Source organism: Sciurus vulgaris (genome assembly GCF_902686455.1).
Source record: "Sciurus vulgaris genome assembly, chromosome: 14".
Taxonomy (NCBI): Eukaryota; Metazoa; Chordata; class Mammalia; order Rodentia; family Sciuridae; genus Sciurus; species Sciurus vulgaris.
The window spans coordinates 97,511,583-97,528,916 of record NC_136475.1 but is presented as its reverse complement, the minus strand read 5'-3'; the positions used below and the strand labels follow the sequence as shown (position 1 = coordinate 97,528,916).

The 17,334-nt window shown below is 52.4% G+C and overlaps 2 protein-coding genes across 5 annotated transcripts in view; one reads left to right on the top strand and one right to left on the bottom strand.

Moving 5' to 3' along the window:
- EIPR1 (EARP complex and GARP complex interacting protein 1) overlaps nucleotides 1-11,469 on the bottom strand; it is a 380,793-nt gene extending 369,324 nt beyond the window's left edge. For 2 of the 4 annotated variants that reach the window (XR_013759163.1, XM_079110625.1), the window contains exons 1-2: nucleotides 10,543-11,468; nucleotides 3,693-3,776 (exon numbers count right to left, since the gene is read on the bottom strand). Coding sequence is in view for 3 of the 4 variants with exons in the window: in XM_079110625.1 (XP_078966751.1) it covers nucleotides 3,693-3,776; nucleotides 10,543-10,584 (126 nt within the window). In the remaining variant the exon portion in view is untranslated. Of the gene's footprint in view, nucleotides 1-3,692; nucleotides 3,777-7,713; nucleotides 7,905-10,542 lie in introns of all 4 variants that reach the window. The other 2 variants (XM_079110626.1, XM_079110627.1) reach the window with 2 other exon arrangements.
- Nucleotides 11,470-11,675: 206 nt separating this feature from the next.
- TRAPPC12 (trafficking protein particle complex subunit 12) overlaps nucleotides 11,676-17,334 on the top strand; it is a 64,828-nt gene continuing 59,169 nt past the window's right edge. The window contains exons 1-2 of the mRNA XM_079110621.1: nucleotides 11,676-11,858; nucleotides 13,191-14,431. Of these exons, the coding sequence (XP_078966747.1) occupies nucleotides 13,196-14,431 (1,236 nt within the window). The 5' untranslated portion in view covers nucleotides 11,676-11,858; nucleotides 13,191-13,195. The remainder of the gene's footprint in view (nucleotides 11,859-13,190; nucleotides 14,432-17,334) is intronic.

Sequence of the window (17,334 nt, the reverse complement as noted above, 5' to 3'; positions counted from 1 at the left end):
GCAGGCAACACCCTGCCCAGAAGAGAGGCACAGTCAGCATGCAGGCAACACCCTGCCCAGAAGAGAGGCACAGTCAGCATGCAGGCAACACCCTGCCCAGAAGAGGCACAGTCAGCATGCAGGCAACACCCTGCCCAGAAGAGAGGCACAGTCAGCATGCAGGCAACACCCTGCCCAGAAGAGGCACAGTCAGCATGCAGGCAACACCCTGCCCAGAAGAGGCACAGTCAGCATGCAGGCAACACCCTGCCCAGAAGAGAGGCACAGTCAGCATGCAGGCAACACCCTGCCCAGAAGAGGCACAGTCAGCATGCAGGCAACACCCTGCCCAGAAGAGGCACAGTCAGCATGCAGGCAACACCCTGCCCAGAAGAGAGGCACAGTCAGCATGCAGGCAACACCCTGCCCAGAAGAGAGGCACAGTCAGCATGCAGGCAACACCCTGCCCAGAAGAGAGGCACAGTCAGCATGCAGGCAACACCCTGCCCAGAAGAGGCACAGCCAGCATGCAGGCAACACCCTGCCCAGAAGAGAGGCACAGTCAGCATGCAGGCAACACCCCGCCCAGAAGAGGCACAGTCAGCATGCAGGCAACACCCCGCCCAGAAGAGGCACAGTCAGCATGCAGGCAACACCCTGCCCAGAAGAGAGGCACAGTCAGCATGCAGGCAACACCCCGCCCAGAAGAGGCACAGTCAGCATGCAGGCAACACCCTGCCCAGAAGAGAGGCACAGTCAGCATGCAGGCAACACCCTGCCCAGAAGAGGCACAGCCAGCATGCAGGCAACACCCCGCCCAGAAGAGGCACAGCCAGCATGCAGGCAACACCCCGCCCAGAAGAGGCACAGCCAGCATGCAGGCAACACCCCGCCCAGAAGAGGCACAGCCAGCATGCAGGTAACACTCTCCTGCTGTCATTTCGATTCACCTTCAAAAATCAACCTCAGGTTGGGGCAGACAAAGCAAGCTACCGAGCTACCCTCCCATTCTACCATGACAGAAAACTGGCTGTGTCATCAGGACGCTTGGCAGGAAAGAAGAGACACACCTGGGGCCCTGAGAAGCACCAAGCAGCTCCTGGTGAGGGAGGGTGGACAAGACCACCAGACCCTCACACACGAGGTACCCAAAAGCTTAAGCTCAACGTATGGCTTCTCTTACCATCAGAGACGTGGGTCTCTACGTGAGACTATGAAGGACAAAATGCTCTCGTTCAGTGAAAAGCTTTCTTTCATCAGCTCAAGAACAGACCCCTTGTACTCCAGAAACCACCCAAGGCAGCTGAGTGCCGGGAGCTGTCTCAGGCAGCTGGCTACCCACCAGCTGGAGACCACTATAGTCCTGTCCAGGCAAGAAGAAAGCCCGTGCGGCCTGTGACTTCAGGAAAACACCACTTCTTTGAAACCTTCCTCCCAGCAACAGCATCACCCCATGGCAGCGAGGCCAGGAGAGCGGCAGCACAGGCGCACTCTCACCACAAGCAGAGCCAGGAACCAGCGCCAGCCTCCGGGGGTGCCTGGGACTGAGGACCACTGCTGCATGACCTTCCCTTAGCACCGAACTGCTAATGAGAGCTTCAAAGGTGCACGTGCCATGTGCCAACTTAACACTGCGGACTCAAAAAGAAACCACTGCAAAACGCACCTGAGTGATATTAGCGTTCTTCAACTTAGGAGGAAAGGAGAGGAAAATGTTAAGGCTCCTTTAAGATAACTAACCGGATCCTGCCTTGTTCAGAAAGGCTTCAAGGAGACAAATGCACTCTGTCGCTTAAAAGCCTCACCCAGGTGGTACACATGGGCCACAGTGCTGGGCGGGGCCGGGATGGGGCCCAAGCACCTCACACTAACAAAACAGTAAGTTCTTCCTTGTTCTTGGAAAGTTTAAAAAACTAAGCTATACCAGAAGAGATGGGTGGCAGAATTAAACCTAAGTCAGAAGAAGAGTGCCAGGGAAGACTGCAGACCAGCCACCACCCCTCCCCACAGTGAGCTCCAGCCTCCAGAGGGAGGGAGAGGCCAGGGCCTGCCAGACCTTCGGGGCACTGGCCCCATTCCCCTGAGCCAGACCTGAACCAACTGCTGGCTTCCCTGAGGCGGCCACTGGCAACTGTTCTCATAGACATAAAGGACTCTCGGCTTACATTTCCCCAGGAAAAGTAACACACACACACACACACAGGTTGTCTCTCACACACACACACACACACAGATTGTCTCTCACACACACCGATTTACACAGACTCTCTCTCACACACACACACACACACACACACACACAGACACTCACAGACTCTCACACAGACTCGCTCTCTCTCACTCAGACACACATTCAGAAAACGAAATTAGTAAGGAAAAACTTCACAGCAGCCCCACCTCCTGCACCTGGAGAAGCCACTGGCACGTTTTTAGCCCCTGTGACCAATCTCCTTCCAGTCTTCGTGACAAGCAAATATTCAATTGAGCTTTGCTTTTTTGCACCACAGTATTCGGTGTGTCTGTGATCCCAACACCCGTGAGTCATCGGAAGCGGCAGTGTTCCCTTGGAGTCCTGACTCTGCCGAGCGCAGAGAACGCGGGCGCTCTGCAAGCAGCAAGCGCGGGAGCGTGAGACTGGCAACACAGGCAGCCGCCCCCAGAGCCCCCAGCACCGCCACTCCGACCCTCTGACTGCTTCGATGCTGACAACCGCCAAGTGCCACTGCAATTCACACTCTTGGTGCACGAAGCTCTTTCTAGGTTTTGGATACGGAAATTACAGCTTAAATGACAGAAATATTTATAAGGCTCTATCTAGATGAATACCACCAAATTGGTGTCTCAGTCAAAATGACTACACTGATCTTATTTTATTTTTTGTGGAGCTGGGGATTTGAACCCAGGGCCTTCTGCTTGCGAGGCAAGCACTCTGCCAAGTGAGCTACATCCCCAGCCCTACACTGATTTTAGATCCCTTGCACCGTGTGATGTGACAGTCTCACTGTGCCCTCCCCAGCAGGAATATTCTTCAATAGCTCTCCCCCCCCGCCCCCTCCAGGAGGACTGTTCGCCCTGCATTCAACAGCTCTTTGAGCCCCTTCTGTGGAACACTGGTAACAGGACAGACTCCAGGCATCTTAACGTGGCCGTGGACCGCATCCCAGTCAAGAACACAGCTCCTCACAGCATTCATGGTCGCTCTGCGAGGTGCAAGTGGACGTTCCGCCTCCATTCCAGGAAAGCTCATCTATGTATCTAGGGTCACAGGGTTGGAGCCACGCCAGCTGAATCCAGAGCTCAGGAGGCTCTGCGACATCCTGTGTGCCCGCCCAGGTCGACGGGCAGTGGCAGCATGGAACGCTGTGCCGCAGTGGGCCTGGGACAAGCCCGGCCGGACAGCTTTCAGGGAGCAGCTAGAAGTTGACCGTGAGCACATGCCCCACACTGCTTCTCAATCACCTTTACGGTAAATCTGTGTGGTCACAAAACCAAGCTTCAGAAGCTCTGCCAGTACAGCAAATCAAATCGCTGCACCCAGTCACCACACCTAGCTGGGTACAGTCACCAACTGAAAAGAGTTTAAGTCTAACACAAGTTTTATTTTGTTTGTGTGACATTTTTTCTCAAATGTTGCTGGAAAATAAAGAGTGGAATGGTTATGAAACTAAGAATAAGCTCAGTAATTAACATGTATACATTTCAAAAATAGTTACCTGATTATCATATTTAAGTGACTGTGTCCCAACCAAAAACCGAACAGCATCTGCTTCTGCAGTTTGAGGTGTTAGCGCACGTGCCTGCAGGAAGGAAGGAAAACGCACATCTGTGAAGTCAGGTGGAGACAGCTCATCTCACCCCCTGCCCAGGAAGGACAAACCAGCTCTGTATCTGGGGGCCACCAGCTCCAACAGCTCCACTTCAAATCTGCATGTGAAAGAACTGTAAGTGGGCACAAAACTAAGCAATAAAGACATCCGTTATTTACACAGCATAGCTAGTGTTTATGATAAAACCTTTATTTCAACAGTAATACTGTTAAGCAAACTATGGTTCAACAATACAGCAGCAAATGGTTTCTAGCACTAGCCGCATAGGTGGTTAAAACAATTTCCCTGCAGAGGAGGAGGAAAACCAAAAGGAGATACCCTGACTCTGACCCCGGCCTCAGAACTGGGAGAGGAAGGCAGCCCAGAGGAAGACGACACCTGGCTACATCTACCTAGAGGCACCTGTCAACTGGAAACTGGCTAAGAGGCTGATCGTGAGCACAGAGTGACAGTCACCAGGACTTAGGATGCAAGGAGCAGAGCGCACCAGGGAGGCGGGCAGGCGAGAGCTTAGAGGCAAAGGGAACTAGACTTAGAGCAGCCCAGATTAAAGCTCCAAACCGTCCCAACCCCTGCCTCGATGGACGCCACCAGGCAGGCCAGGGCCTGTAGGCAGGAGGCCTCACGCCACTACTGTAGGAAGAGAACATCCAGAGTTTCTAAAACATATATCCAATGTTCAACACTCGATGAAAAGGAGTGAGACAGACAGCAAGACAAAATCATAGGGACAAAAGAAACAGCCAAAAACAGCCTGCAGGAATTCAAGTAAGCAGATTCCCTGAAACACAAGCACTGACACCAAGATGGGTATACGGAAATTTCTGGAGAGTGTTCTTGGGAATCACTTCACATGAGGGTGAGGAGGTGACACTGGATGGAGGGAGAGGTGAACTGCCTCATGTGTACACTGGAGGCCTGGGAGCAGCTGGCAAGATGGCTAGACCTTTGTACGCCCATCACCTACCAACCTCCATCAGTCACTGGATGCAGGTTGTCCCCAGGGGGCAGGGTGTGACCTTAGGCAAAATGCCTCTGTCCAGCCAAGGGCAATTCCTGGGGCAATATCCCACTGAGAGAGATCAGCCACCAGCAATTTCAAAAGCTGGGGGAGTTCCTGAAATCAAAATCTAGGGTAGCACAGCACAGAATAAACGTTAGGGCTTAGATCTGAATGTCCACCTCAAGCTGAAGTGCTGAAGGCTTGGTCCTCAAGTGGAGCTTTCAGGAAGCAGCTGGATCACAAGGGCTTCGACGTCACCAGTGGATTCGTCACTGACAAAGCACGAAGGGGTGGTGGGGGAATGTGGGAGACAGTGTCTAGCCAAGGAAAGTCACTGGGCTGTGCCCCAGAAGGGAACGTTTCTCGTCCCCGACTCGTTCTGCTTGGGCGCGCTCTGGCTGCTTCCCCACTGCCGTGAGGGGAGCAGCTCTGCTCACCACACCCTTCTGCCAGCACGTTCTGCCTCACCTCGGGCCCAGAGACGGCAGAGCCAGTTGACCACGCACCAAAGCTGTGAGCCAAATTACCCTTTCCTCTTCTAAGTTGACTTTTTAGGTATTTTGTCACAATAAAGAAAAGCTAACACAACTGTACTTAATACATTCAGTAATTAAACGACAAAATTAAGGATTTCAGGTGAAACGTCTGAGGCTCAAGAGGAAAGGCCACACACTGGGTGAGAGAGCTGACCAGACTTCAGGCTCATAAGCTCAAATCTGACCCCACGTGACCCATGACAAGGCCCCAGAGCTCAGAGTTTGCTGCCTCTGGTGGGCGCCGTAATGGCCTGCTGAAAACGTGCATATCTAAACCCAGAAGCTGTGAATGTGTTACCACTTGTGGCCGAGGGGCTGTGCACACTGGATCGGCTAAGGACCCTGAGAAGGGAGGTCATGCCGCACATGTAATCACACGACTCCTTGAAATGAGGAAAGCTTCCTGGCTGTAGTCGGAGAGTTGTGACCAACAGAACCGGAGGCAGCAGCATGGGCAGGACTCAGGCAGCCCTTGCTGGCTCTGGAAGACGGGAGGAGGAGATGGGAGGAACCCTGGGGGGCTCCTACAAGCCGGAAAAGGCAGGGTGCAGACTCCCCAGAGTTCCCCAAGTGAGGGAGACCCCATGTCTTGATTCAGCCCAGCTAGGCTTCTGACCTAGAGAACCATGAAGCTGTAAATGACGCTACTTGAAGCCACCAAGTCTGTGTTAGTGTGTTATGGCAGCAGCTGGGATCATCCTGCCTCACCCGTCACTGAAGGTGCCCACTTGGTCCATGTCTTCCCACATGGAGCTGGGAAGACACACACACACACACACACACACACACACACACACACACACACACGACGTTCTATTTCCTCATCTGTCATGGCTAGTTTCTACATGTTTTTCCTTATACATTGATTCATTCCTTTCAAAATCAGCGGGACAAACAGTTTAACAGTCTGTCTGGTTCTGACCTGGTTTTAACAACTAGAACAGAACCACGAGATCTCCTGGGTGTCCACCACAAAGAGCTCAGAGATGGCGATCTCATGGACGATGCAGACAACGCACAGCACGTCACACACGTCCCTGCCCTTCTCGAGACAGCAGCACAAAGACTTCGACTACTAAACCACATCCGACAAGACCAAGGCACAGCTGCCTAGAGCTGCATGCTTACTACTGGACACACGGAGACGTCCCTGCGGCCTTCCCAAGTGTCCCGCCCGGGGGAAGGATCACTGCTCCCGCTCTGCAGACTTGGAAGGACAGTTCTTGACCATTAAATCTCTTCAGGAAACAGAAGACTTCCTTGTGAACTAGAGACCTCTGCCAAGAATGTGCATCTATGTGCAAAAGAAAGCTGGATCAGATGAAGCAAACAGCTGTCACTAGACCACAGGCAGCAAGTTATACCTAGTTACAGCTCTTCATCGAAAATCTTCCACCAAGAGCCCTGGTCTTGACAGTGTGCCACCACCTCAGAATGGGGCCTGGTGGAAAGGGGCTTCTGCCTCGATCCACGGAGACAGAACGGGCCAGTTTAACGCTCACCAAGAATACACAGTCTTCCTCCAGAATCAGCCCTCTCCAGGCCGATTCTGCCCCAAACCAAGGGTGAGTCAGTCAGAGGAAGGGAGGCGGGGGAATGACAAATTTATCTAGTACCCAACTGATGCAGTTAAAAGAACAAGCAGCAGGGCAGGGTGGGGATGTGCAGCCCAATGGTAGAGCACTCACCTAGCACACACGAGGTCCTGGGTTGGATGCCAGCACCAGTAAAAAAAAAAAAAAAAAAAATAAGGCAACAGCTAAAACATCACTCTCCCACTCCTCCAAGACTCTCTGTCCAGAGAAGTACCTCTGCAACAGTGCTCCCGCGGGTGGAAACAAAGCCACAGGGACTGGGGCTGACCACTTCCTTCTCCGCAGCGTCCCAGGCACAGAAAAGAGTGCCTGGCACATCACAAGAATAAATAAGTATTTGTCAATGGAATGCACTTCCCAGGAAAATGTAAGTCACCAAAACTGATCTCACAAGAAAGCCACAGTCTGAGCAGCTAGCTTCCAGAGACAGAAACAAGGACAACAAACACCAGGAGAGCATCACCCGATGCAGGCAGCAGTGCGCCCTGCACCCGCCGCCCGGCAGAGCCCCAGCAGACCCAGACAGGCCTCCCGACTGCAGAATCAAACTGCCACGAAAATTACAGGACAAACAGAAAAGGAAAATTCCAAGCAAAGTACTAGTAAAGTGAACCCAGCAGAGTACTATTCCATGACCAAATGGAACTCTAAGAATTCAAAGTTGATCCAAAATTTAGAAAGTTACTAGTGTGACAAAGAAAAATCAAATAACCATACATGATCGACTCCATGGGTATAAAAAAAAAAAGTCTTTAAGAAACTTAAGTCTCCACCTTCGATATTAAGACTCCAAAAGGGGACATCTGCAGGCCTCCGCCACAAGCCTGAGGGCACAGGCTTCCTCGCCTGGCAACAGGCCTGGCCCACCCAGCCACCTGCCTGCCCTGACTCTGTCAGAGCCAGAAACATGGCTTCTCCTTGGCACCGTGTGCTGCTCCACTTCATGGTCTGATACGCTTCACTTCTGTGGATGGATTTTAAAAGGCAGTCGATCACCCACCACCACTTATGCCATCCCTTCCACCAGTACGTCTGGCATGCCTGAGGTCGGAGTCTGTCTGCACCACATAGTGATGGGCACACAGTGATTCTTCAATAAAATTTGTGTGCTCAGTCTGAGTTCATCAGCCTCACCTGGTGTACTTTCAGACCCAAAGAGCTTTCACAGACTTCTGCTGCTGTCAGTCCCATTCACAAGTAATCACAGTCCGTAGAAAGTCTTCCTGACAACAAACTAGTCTATCTCCTTGGGATTTTCAGTGATATTTAGGTCTCAAAAGAAGCATTTACAAATTATTTTTCTGAATGAATTCCATAATTCCCCTTACTTTATAGACCAGGAAATATAGGCCTTGGAGAATTAAGTGGCCTGGTAGGCTAAGGACAGTCAGGTACACATCCTAACTTTGACCCCTGTTAGCTGTCTGACCTTGGCCCCCTCACAGGACCTCTCTCTGCTTCCATTTCCTCATTTCTCTTCTGTAAAACGGGCATGTAAGGCACTTCCATAGAATTGGCTTTTTCCTTCTCTCTGGTTTAAAAGGAACTGCACATCTGTTGTTAATGGGCACACAGGCCTAAAGACTCCATTCATATAGCAAAAGCAGGAAGGAAGAGGAGGGTCGAGGGAGCTAAACTGGAATCAATCGGATGAGAGCTCGCCAGCTGTGATCCTCAGCACAGCGGCTAAGAAAATGCCTAGATGACAGGCCTGAGGGCATGGAGCAGAACAGAGCCTTCTGGTGCCATCCTGGCAGTTTCAGGCACCCAGGAGGGTGTCGAGTCCCAGGAATGGCCCAAGGCAGTCAGCCCGCCAGGGTTGGGGATGCAGAGCTCCCTGAGACGGAAACACCTGCACGTTCCTGTCGTGCACCCCTCTCCTCACTGCTCACCCCAAATCTGTAGTCCAGACGACACACAGTAAGGTGAGGAAACAAGAGAGAGATGAAAGCAAGGAACATATAATAACTACAGGAAAAATGAAAAACTGTACAAGAAAAAACTGAAAATATATTATTCTACCTGAATCAACAGTCAACAATGTTTTTATACTATCAGGAATCAAAAACACCTGCAAATAAACTTCAGAAAATGTGATAAAACTACATCGGGAGTCTAAAAGAAGGCAAGGAAAAAGTGTAAAGAAAGCAAGAACTTCCCATGTCTATGACTTCTAGTCAACAGATCATGAGAAGCACACAGGTAAAAACCAGAGGATGACAGTTTTGAAGACACTGAAAGGGCTGTCTCGGGTAATAAGCTAAGGCAGGAAGGGAAAGTTTAAGAACCTGCTAATTTTAATCTGATCTTCAGCAACTTGATTTCTTTTTTCAGTAGGAGGGACTGAAACCAGGGGCACTTTACCACTGAGTCACATCCCCAGCCAGGATCACACTGGGTTGCTGAGGCTGGCTTTGAACTTAGGCTCCTCCTGCCTCAGCCTCCTGAGTGCTGGGATCACAGGCGTGCACCACCATATCAGGCCCTGATTTCTTAAATAACTTGTAAGAATTACGTGGGTGTTTTTAAGATTTTAAATTTGCAAAAGCAAATAGAAGTAAAATCCTGAACACAAGTCAAAATCCTTTCCTGTAAGCTAAAAGACAGCATTCATATAACACGAAAATGTTTCAGGAACACTAATCTGTCTAGCCCTTTTCCATCCTAAAGACCTCTTTCTCTGTGTTGGTCTTCTGCTGAGTGTCTGAGACACAGTTCAACGCTCAATAATGCTTCTGAGGAATGAATCTTGACAACGATAGTCTCCTAGCAAACCTAGAATGCAGCTTACATTCCATATGGAATTTACATCCAAGAATTCTGGCACGCCATAATTAGAACATTTACTGAATAAGTTCTCGAATTAAATATGCTAACTCGTTTAATGCTCACAACAAGAATGAGGGGGCTTATTTTTCCATTTTATGGGCAAGGAAACGGAGACCCAAGGATGCACAGTTACTAAACGCTGCAGCCAGGACTTGAACCCAGGAGACCGGGCGGCATCCTTGCTTCCAGCATAGGATGTCGCACTGTCAGCTACCGCAGCAGCGACCTCGCAGCTCTGGCCCACACGGCCACACACGTGTGCGCCGGCCGTTTCTACTCCGTGGGCGACGTGCGCTCCTCTCTCTGAATCCGTCCCTCGGGGCTTCGTCGTCACGGGTGCTCAGGGGCCTTCCGAGCAGAGGAAACCGTCACAGGGCCCGCCTGGCCCTGGGCAGTCCGCGGCTTCCCGCAGCCAGCGCCGTCCCGCGGCTTCGCTGAGCACCCCTGTGCGCGGTCCGGCGAAGAGGCACCCGGGCGGCTGCAGAGCGGGCCGCGGCGGGGGCGCCGCTGCCAAGCCAACCACCCGTGGCCGCAGCGAGGCGCGCGGCTCCCGCCTCTCCAAAGGTCCCACGTCGACCTCCTGGCCCGCCGACGCAGGTCCCGCTTGGGGACCTCGACGCCTGGCGGACGGCAGGGCGCGCGGGCCGCGTGAGTCGGAGCTGCACGGCCGCCGCGCCCGCCCGCCCTGAGCCTCGGCCTCCCAGGCGACCCGCACCTGGAGGCTGAGCGCCGCTCCAGGCCGCGCAGCACCTGCCGCCCTCCGAGTGGCCCACCTGGAACTCCAGCCCGTAGATGACCGGCGCGTCGTCCTCCATGCTGCGGCGGGCGGCCTGCCGTGCAGCTGCGCAGTCAGACCCTGGCCGGAGCCGCTGCGCACCACCTCACCGAGAGCTCGCAAGCCCCATTCATTCCCTGCCCGCGACCAGCCACTCCGAGCCCTCGCTCTTTCCGGCCCCGGCCGACTACCGTAGGGCTCACTTCCTGTTTATGTCGGCGCGTCATCGGCCCGCCCCCGCCTGTGGCCAATGGCAGCGGCGCGTGGCTCGTGCGCATGCTCACACGGGCTCTCCCGGCTCCGCCTCAGGGTCCCCGGGCGGAAGGGCGGGGCTGGAAGGCAGGAAATGAGGCGGACCCTCCCTGCACCTCGGCGTAGAAAAGACGGCTGGAGCGGGGGCAGTGCTGTCATTGTCACCATGCGTCACTGCTAAGCGGCAGTCAGAGTGTCGGGCCTGCGCCTTCCGCTCTGCCGTGAGGCTCTCGCTGCAGCCTAATGCGCAGCCCTTACGCTCCCATTTTACAGATGAGACGGCGAGCTTGAGTCACCCCGCCGCGGTCTCAGGTCACCAGTGGAGCGTGCGCTCCGCGGGCGCCCGTCCCTGCCTGGCCCAGGGCCTTCCGGCCCGGGATGGTGTGCGTGGAAGCCTCGCCCGCGATGTGGGAGTAGTGGGAGGCCGCGGGCCGGAGGCCGTCACAGATGAAACTCGCCCTTGGAGAGGCTGCCCTTCCGGTGCGGCGCGCCCAGAGCGCCGGCCTGGGCAGTACCCGCGGGAGGGCAGTGGCACCGCGTGGTGTCAGCTACGTGTGACAAGCCCCTGCTCCGACCCGCCCACACACCCTCCGCCTCCAGCTCCCGGACGAAACGGCGGGGCCTGTTGTCGCTTGGGTGCGCCCCGCACTGGGCTAGGCTCGGTGACACTGCGTGAGAGACGACGCAGCGGGGCCCCAGCCACGAGGGCGGCGCTCGGCCGAGGTCGGCTGGCGGAGCCCAGCGAAGGCAGGGTTGAGTCCTCGGGCCTCCGCCCGCCCGACCCGCCGTGGCTCGCCGCCGCCGCAGCGTCGCGGCCAGACTCCCTCCGCGCGGCGGGGACCAGGGCGGCCGGCCGCGGGCGCGCGCACCTCGGACTCGGCCCCGCCCGCCTCAGGGACCGGAAGTGGGGCGCGGGGGACCGGAAGCTCGGGTTCCTGAACTGGGCGTGCGCGGAAGCGGACGCGCCGAGGACGCGCAGGCGCGGAAGCCGCGAGTCCCGTCGCCTTCTCCGCGACCCTGCTTTCCACGGGCGACCCCTCCCCGGCCCCGGGCGGGCGGCAGGTGAGGACCAGCGTCCCGGCGGTCAGGAGGAGCGGGCTCCGCGCCCGGCTGTGCCCCGCGGCCCTGCGCACAGACCCGGGCGCGTCCGCCACCCGCCGTGGCCGTCCCCGTGCCCCCGCCGGCGCCCCCGGCCAGGCCAGCCCGTGTCTGCTGGAAGCGCGCTGCGCGGCCCCGGCGCCAGCGCCGGAGAGCGCGGCAGCGGTGTCCGCGCAGCCCGTGGGCAGGGCCCGCGCACAGCAAGCGCCGGGCGGCCGCGGGCGTCGCGTCGGGACCTGAGCCGCCCGTGCCCCCGGAGCGCGACTCTGCCTCTCCCCCTCGCCGGTCTCAGTGTCGCACGTCCCCAGAATTGGGGGACAGTATTGCAGGCTCCGCGGGAGGAGGAAAAGATGGTCCGGTTGGGTGCCTGGGCAGGCCTTCGTGGACTCCTGAAGAACGAGCATTTAAGAACTAAAAACCTCGCACGTTTGAATGGCTACTGTTAAAGAGAAAGTTGGCAAGGGTGTATAGAAATTGAACACTTGTGCGCCGTTGGTGTAAAATGATTCCATCCCTTTGGAAAGGTTTCGCAATTACCATATGATGCAATTCAATTTTGGGGGACATACCAAAAAGAAAGGAGCACAGGACCTAGATGACATAATAGTACACCATATTCATAGCAATATTGAAACCCCTCGTGTCCATTAACAGATAAATGGATAAACGGTGCTATAGGCATGCAATGGAGTATTATTCACCCCTTAAAATGAGATTCTGACACATGCTACTTACGAAGTAAATAAATCTTGAGGACATTATGCTAAGTAAGATACTCCGATTACAAAAACAGTTTATAATTCCACTTACATGAAGTACCTCGCCAGACAGATTTGTAGAGATGAAAAGCAGCGTAGTTGCCTAGGGATGGGCATAAGGGGACCATGTAATTAGAATTTTAGTTTTGCAAGAGGGAATAGTTGTGGATTGGTTATACAACAATGTGTATGCACTTTATTGAACAGCATACTTAAAATGGAATATTTTATGTTATAGTATTTGCCACAGTTAAAAATAAGTAAAAGACTGGAGAAAGAGATATTTCTAATTTTGAACCATTTAAGTATATTAGTAATAAATATTCCTCCAGTTAAAGAACACGATAGGGCTGGGGCGGTAGCTCAGTGCAGAGCCCTGTCTAGCACGTCTAAAGCCCTGGGTTCAATCCTTAGCACCACATAAAAATAAAGGTATGCTGTCCATCTATAACAAAAAAAAAAGTTTAAAGATAAAAGTAGCTTAAAAATGCCTGAAATGGACAGTCGATGAGGTGAATATATTATGTCTTTCTCACAGGTGACATGGAGAACGCTAAAGACAGTGACCACAGCATGACCAAAGAGTCTCCTCCAGCACAGGCCGGAGCCGAGAGCATCACCAAGCAGGCGCCTCCAGAGGAGCAGGGGCAGCTTCTGTATCATGAGGAAACCATTGATCTTGGTGGAGATGAGTTTGGGTCTGAAGAGAATGAAACCGTGTCAGAAGATTCTAACAACTTTGCCGATAAGCTTAATGAGCACATGATGGAGAGTGTCCTTATTTCGGACTCTCCCAATAACAGTGAAGATGATGTGGGTGACCTTGGCTGTTTGCAAGAGGTTGTGGAGCCCATAGAAGGCAACACTGATCACAGACTGGACAGTAATACCACAGAGAAAGAAGAAATGGACGTTCTAAGTAATAACAGTGAAACTGATGGAGATGACACACCCAGAGATGTTTCAGACATGACCCCTGATAGCAGAGCATCTTTGAAAGAAGACTCGACACGGGAAGAAGTGGAAGGCACGTCCACTCTTGGGAACGCCGGTGCAGAGGAGTTGATGCCTGGGGGTGAAAGTGCTGACCCAGAAGAGCAGGGGTCAGACCTGTCTTCCAGTCAGTCCTCTTCCAGGGATGAGCCTGTGCCCGTGTGCACCATTTTCAGCCAGTCAAATTCAGCTCCTTCCCAGCCACACTTGTTTCTGCATGATGGCTTCGAGTCTCAGATGGTGAAATCTCCAAGTTTCAGCAGTGCAAGTGAGACTTCAGCCAAGACGCCTCCTCAGGTGGTCCAGCCCAGTCCAAGCCTGAGTAAATTTTTTGGAGATACGATCAACACTAATTCTCTGGCCTCTGATTTCTTTGATTCCTTCACAACTTCCACTTTCATTTCTGTCAGTAATCCCAACGCGGGCTCTTCTGTTCCAGAAAAATTGTCTTCACTCACTGCCCCTCTGGGAGAGGAGTCCCCTGATTCTGCTGACCCATCTTACTCTGCTGGAATGGCAAGATCAGAATCAGGTGTCTCTTCCGCTTCTCTGGAAATTCCCGAGTCTCCAAAGCCTTTTTCACAGATACAGACGGTATTTGCAGGAAGCGATGACCCGTTTGCCACAGCCCTGAGCATGAGTGAGATGGACCGAAGGAATGATGCTTGGATTCCCAGCCAGGGGACCAGGGGTGTCCTGATTTCAGTGGCGACGCAGCAGGGCAGCACTGTGTTCGTCGACAAGGAGAATCTCACCATGCCAGGCCTCAAGTTCGACAACATTCAGGTGAGACAGGAGGATTGCAGTTTTCACATCTCATCCCTTGTGGTCTGTTCTTTGAAATATGCATAAGACCTTTAAAGGTGGGAAAAACCCATGTTCTTGAACAATCTTAAGATTCTGATTGTGAGAGCCCATGTTACTTTTCTCTGTAGGTAATTAGGAACTCATTTCCTCCATACTATAATGTATTTAAGGTACTATTCAGTCATAGAAATACTAGCAAGTAGATCATTATATAATAATTTTCTGAGGTAGCTCTATAATATGTGTGATCAATTAATTTCCGACATTTGAATTTCAGTAAATGATAAAGCCATTTCTTTTTTTAAAATATGAAAGATTTATTCGCTTTACATGTAACATGATTGAGGAAGAAAGAATTTTTGGCAGAATTAGTAGAATTAGTTTGTTTTCCACTATTACAGCAAAGTACATACATCTAGGTACTTTAAGAAAAAAAGCTGATTCTGTTTAGTCTAGAGGCTGAGAGTCCAGACAGCATGGCACTAGCTCTAGTGAAGCTTTCTTGTGGCATCACATCATGGAAGCAGGCTGCACAAGAGGCAGAGATTACAGGGCAAGACAGGCAGACCAAGGGGGGACCAGTCTTTCTCTTCCTAAGGGCCCGCTCACAAGAACTCGGTAGGGCCCATGAGAACTGACGCAGGCAGGTCACGGAGGGCCTCCCTGCCTCCGTGGCCCACTCCTAGAGCTTGCAGCACCTCTTAACACCACCCGTGAAGACCCAGCTTTCAGCACGGGAGCCTTTGGGAACACGCTCGAACTGTACCCAAACCCTAGCGCTTCGCCCCAGCCTCAGGGGCCACGTTGATCTCACGATGCAGAGTACAGAAATTCCATGCTTAGTCGTCCCAGAGTCTTGACCTCGTTCCAGCACCTCTCAGAAGTTCAGTCCAGCTCTCTGACTTGCAGGAGCTTTTTGGTGAGTACCAGCCTTGACCTCTGATAGACATGGGTCTGACACACTCCTTCACTGAATCCTTGCTCCTCTGGCCTGCACCCCAGGATGGCTTTAGTGTGTGTTTTGTCCTGTCTTCATGGGGTCTGCTGCGGGGTTCCTGTGCCAGCAGTGGCTTGTCCTTTCGCTCCGTCTTTTCAAACTCTGGTTTGTGCTTTGCTTCCTGTGCTTGTGCCTCAGTGGGAGTCTGAAGGTTGTCCCGGGAAGGCCTTAACTTAGTGGGTGGCTCCACCTGTGAGCTTTAGAAGTGTGCCAAGGCGGCTCACGGTTCATGGAGAGCTGGAGAGCTGGGGCAAGCATATGACACTCAGGGGATGGGCCCTCAATGCTCAGTGTAGTTCAGTGGCTGGGAAGTATCAAGCAACCGTGTAGGAATTCTTGAGCTGAGAAACACTGTTTCAGTTGAACTGAGATTAGATGAAAGGTGGAGGTGCCATCTACAAATTAGGGACCTCTATGATAGGTCCTCCTTAACATGGTCCTTCCAGTGACTCACCCCCATTCCAGACCCAAGCCTCTTTCAACTGCTGAAGCAGTGTCTTCCGTACCTTCTGCAGTTCTCAGTGGTTATTTTGGAAATCCCATGGCAAGTAGAGTTTGAACTCTGAATATATCCAAAATACCTTTAACTTGGACATGTAACAGACATGCAAGATGCTTGGTCACTCAGTGTCTCTTCAGTTGCAAATTATCCTTCAAAGACCTTCTCACCCTTGTGATAGAAAAGATTATAGAGTTTTACCTGGAAATGCTTTGAGTGTCTGCTGAGGACTGGATTAGTATAACAAAGAACAGTTTTGCTACTGGCTTTCTGAGCACCTACGTTATTACCCAGCCCTTTGTTGGATTTTTCTGCTGACAGGCTTCTCCCTCTGACACTGTTAAAGTGATCTTTGTGCTAAATTAGCTTCCTAAAACACATGTATTTAATTTCCTCCCAAATTGCTCATCTGTTAGTGTCTAATTAAAAGACCCCTTCTTACAGGATAAAATTGTTTTTTAAAAATTGACTATTAAGTGACTTACAGCAATCTCAGTTAAATTAGAGGCAGTAAAAGTAAATTTGTAAAACTTTCTCCTGGTAGCATCATACAAAGAACAAGTGCATTTTCAACTACTTGTAGTTATAGATGGCATTCAGTTTTCTTAAAGAGCAAGTGAGAAATTTTAGGACCCAGTAAAGAATAGAAGTCAGAAAATTATTGTATGAACCTTATTCAGAAAAGAGAAAGGGAATAAAAATAAAAGCCATGAACATTCCGTGGTAAAGGTAAGGGGTTGGCTCCTGGGCCATATCGCAGACCTCCAACAAGAGCTCTGGCCTGCTGCCGGCCCCAACAGCAACTGCAAGACCAGGTGTCCCCCACCCCTTTCTCACCCTGTGCCACTCCTCTCTCCTTCCCCTCAGCCTTCCCAGAGTTTGGATTTGAGAGGATTCCCATCAAGGAAGCATACACGGTCTACGTCAAAACCCCTTGTGTAGACCACAGGAGTCCTTCTGTCAGAAACCCCGAGGCCTCCAGAAAGCCAAATGTCACTGATCCTGTGTCTTCTTCAATCCCCCCATGAACTCAGAGCTTCCAAGGCGTGGAGGGTATCTGCTCCTTGAGAAAGGTGACAGGTCTCCTGTCTGGTCCCGTTTCTCCTCTGATGATGAGGAACCTGAGACCAGTGTGACTGGTGCATTCATGGTAGGATACTGTATCCCAGGCATCCACTGTTCTGGGGTTGCAAAGGGAGAGGGCACGAGCCCAGCCCCACCAGCCAAGACCAGGGGAAGCAGACTGACAGTGGACACTTTCCTGCACTGGAACTCAGCAGAGGGCCCAGCTGATTTCTGCAGTTACCTGATGCAACTCGTATGTGACATAGCTAATACCCGAACTCTCTTTGCCTTGGTTCTGGGCTCTGTCTTCTATTTTGTAGC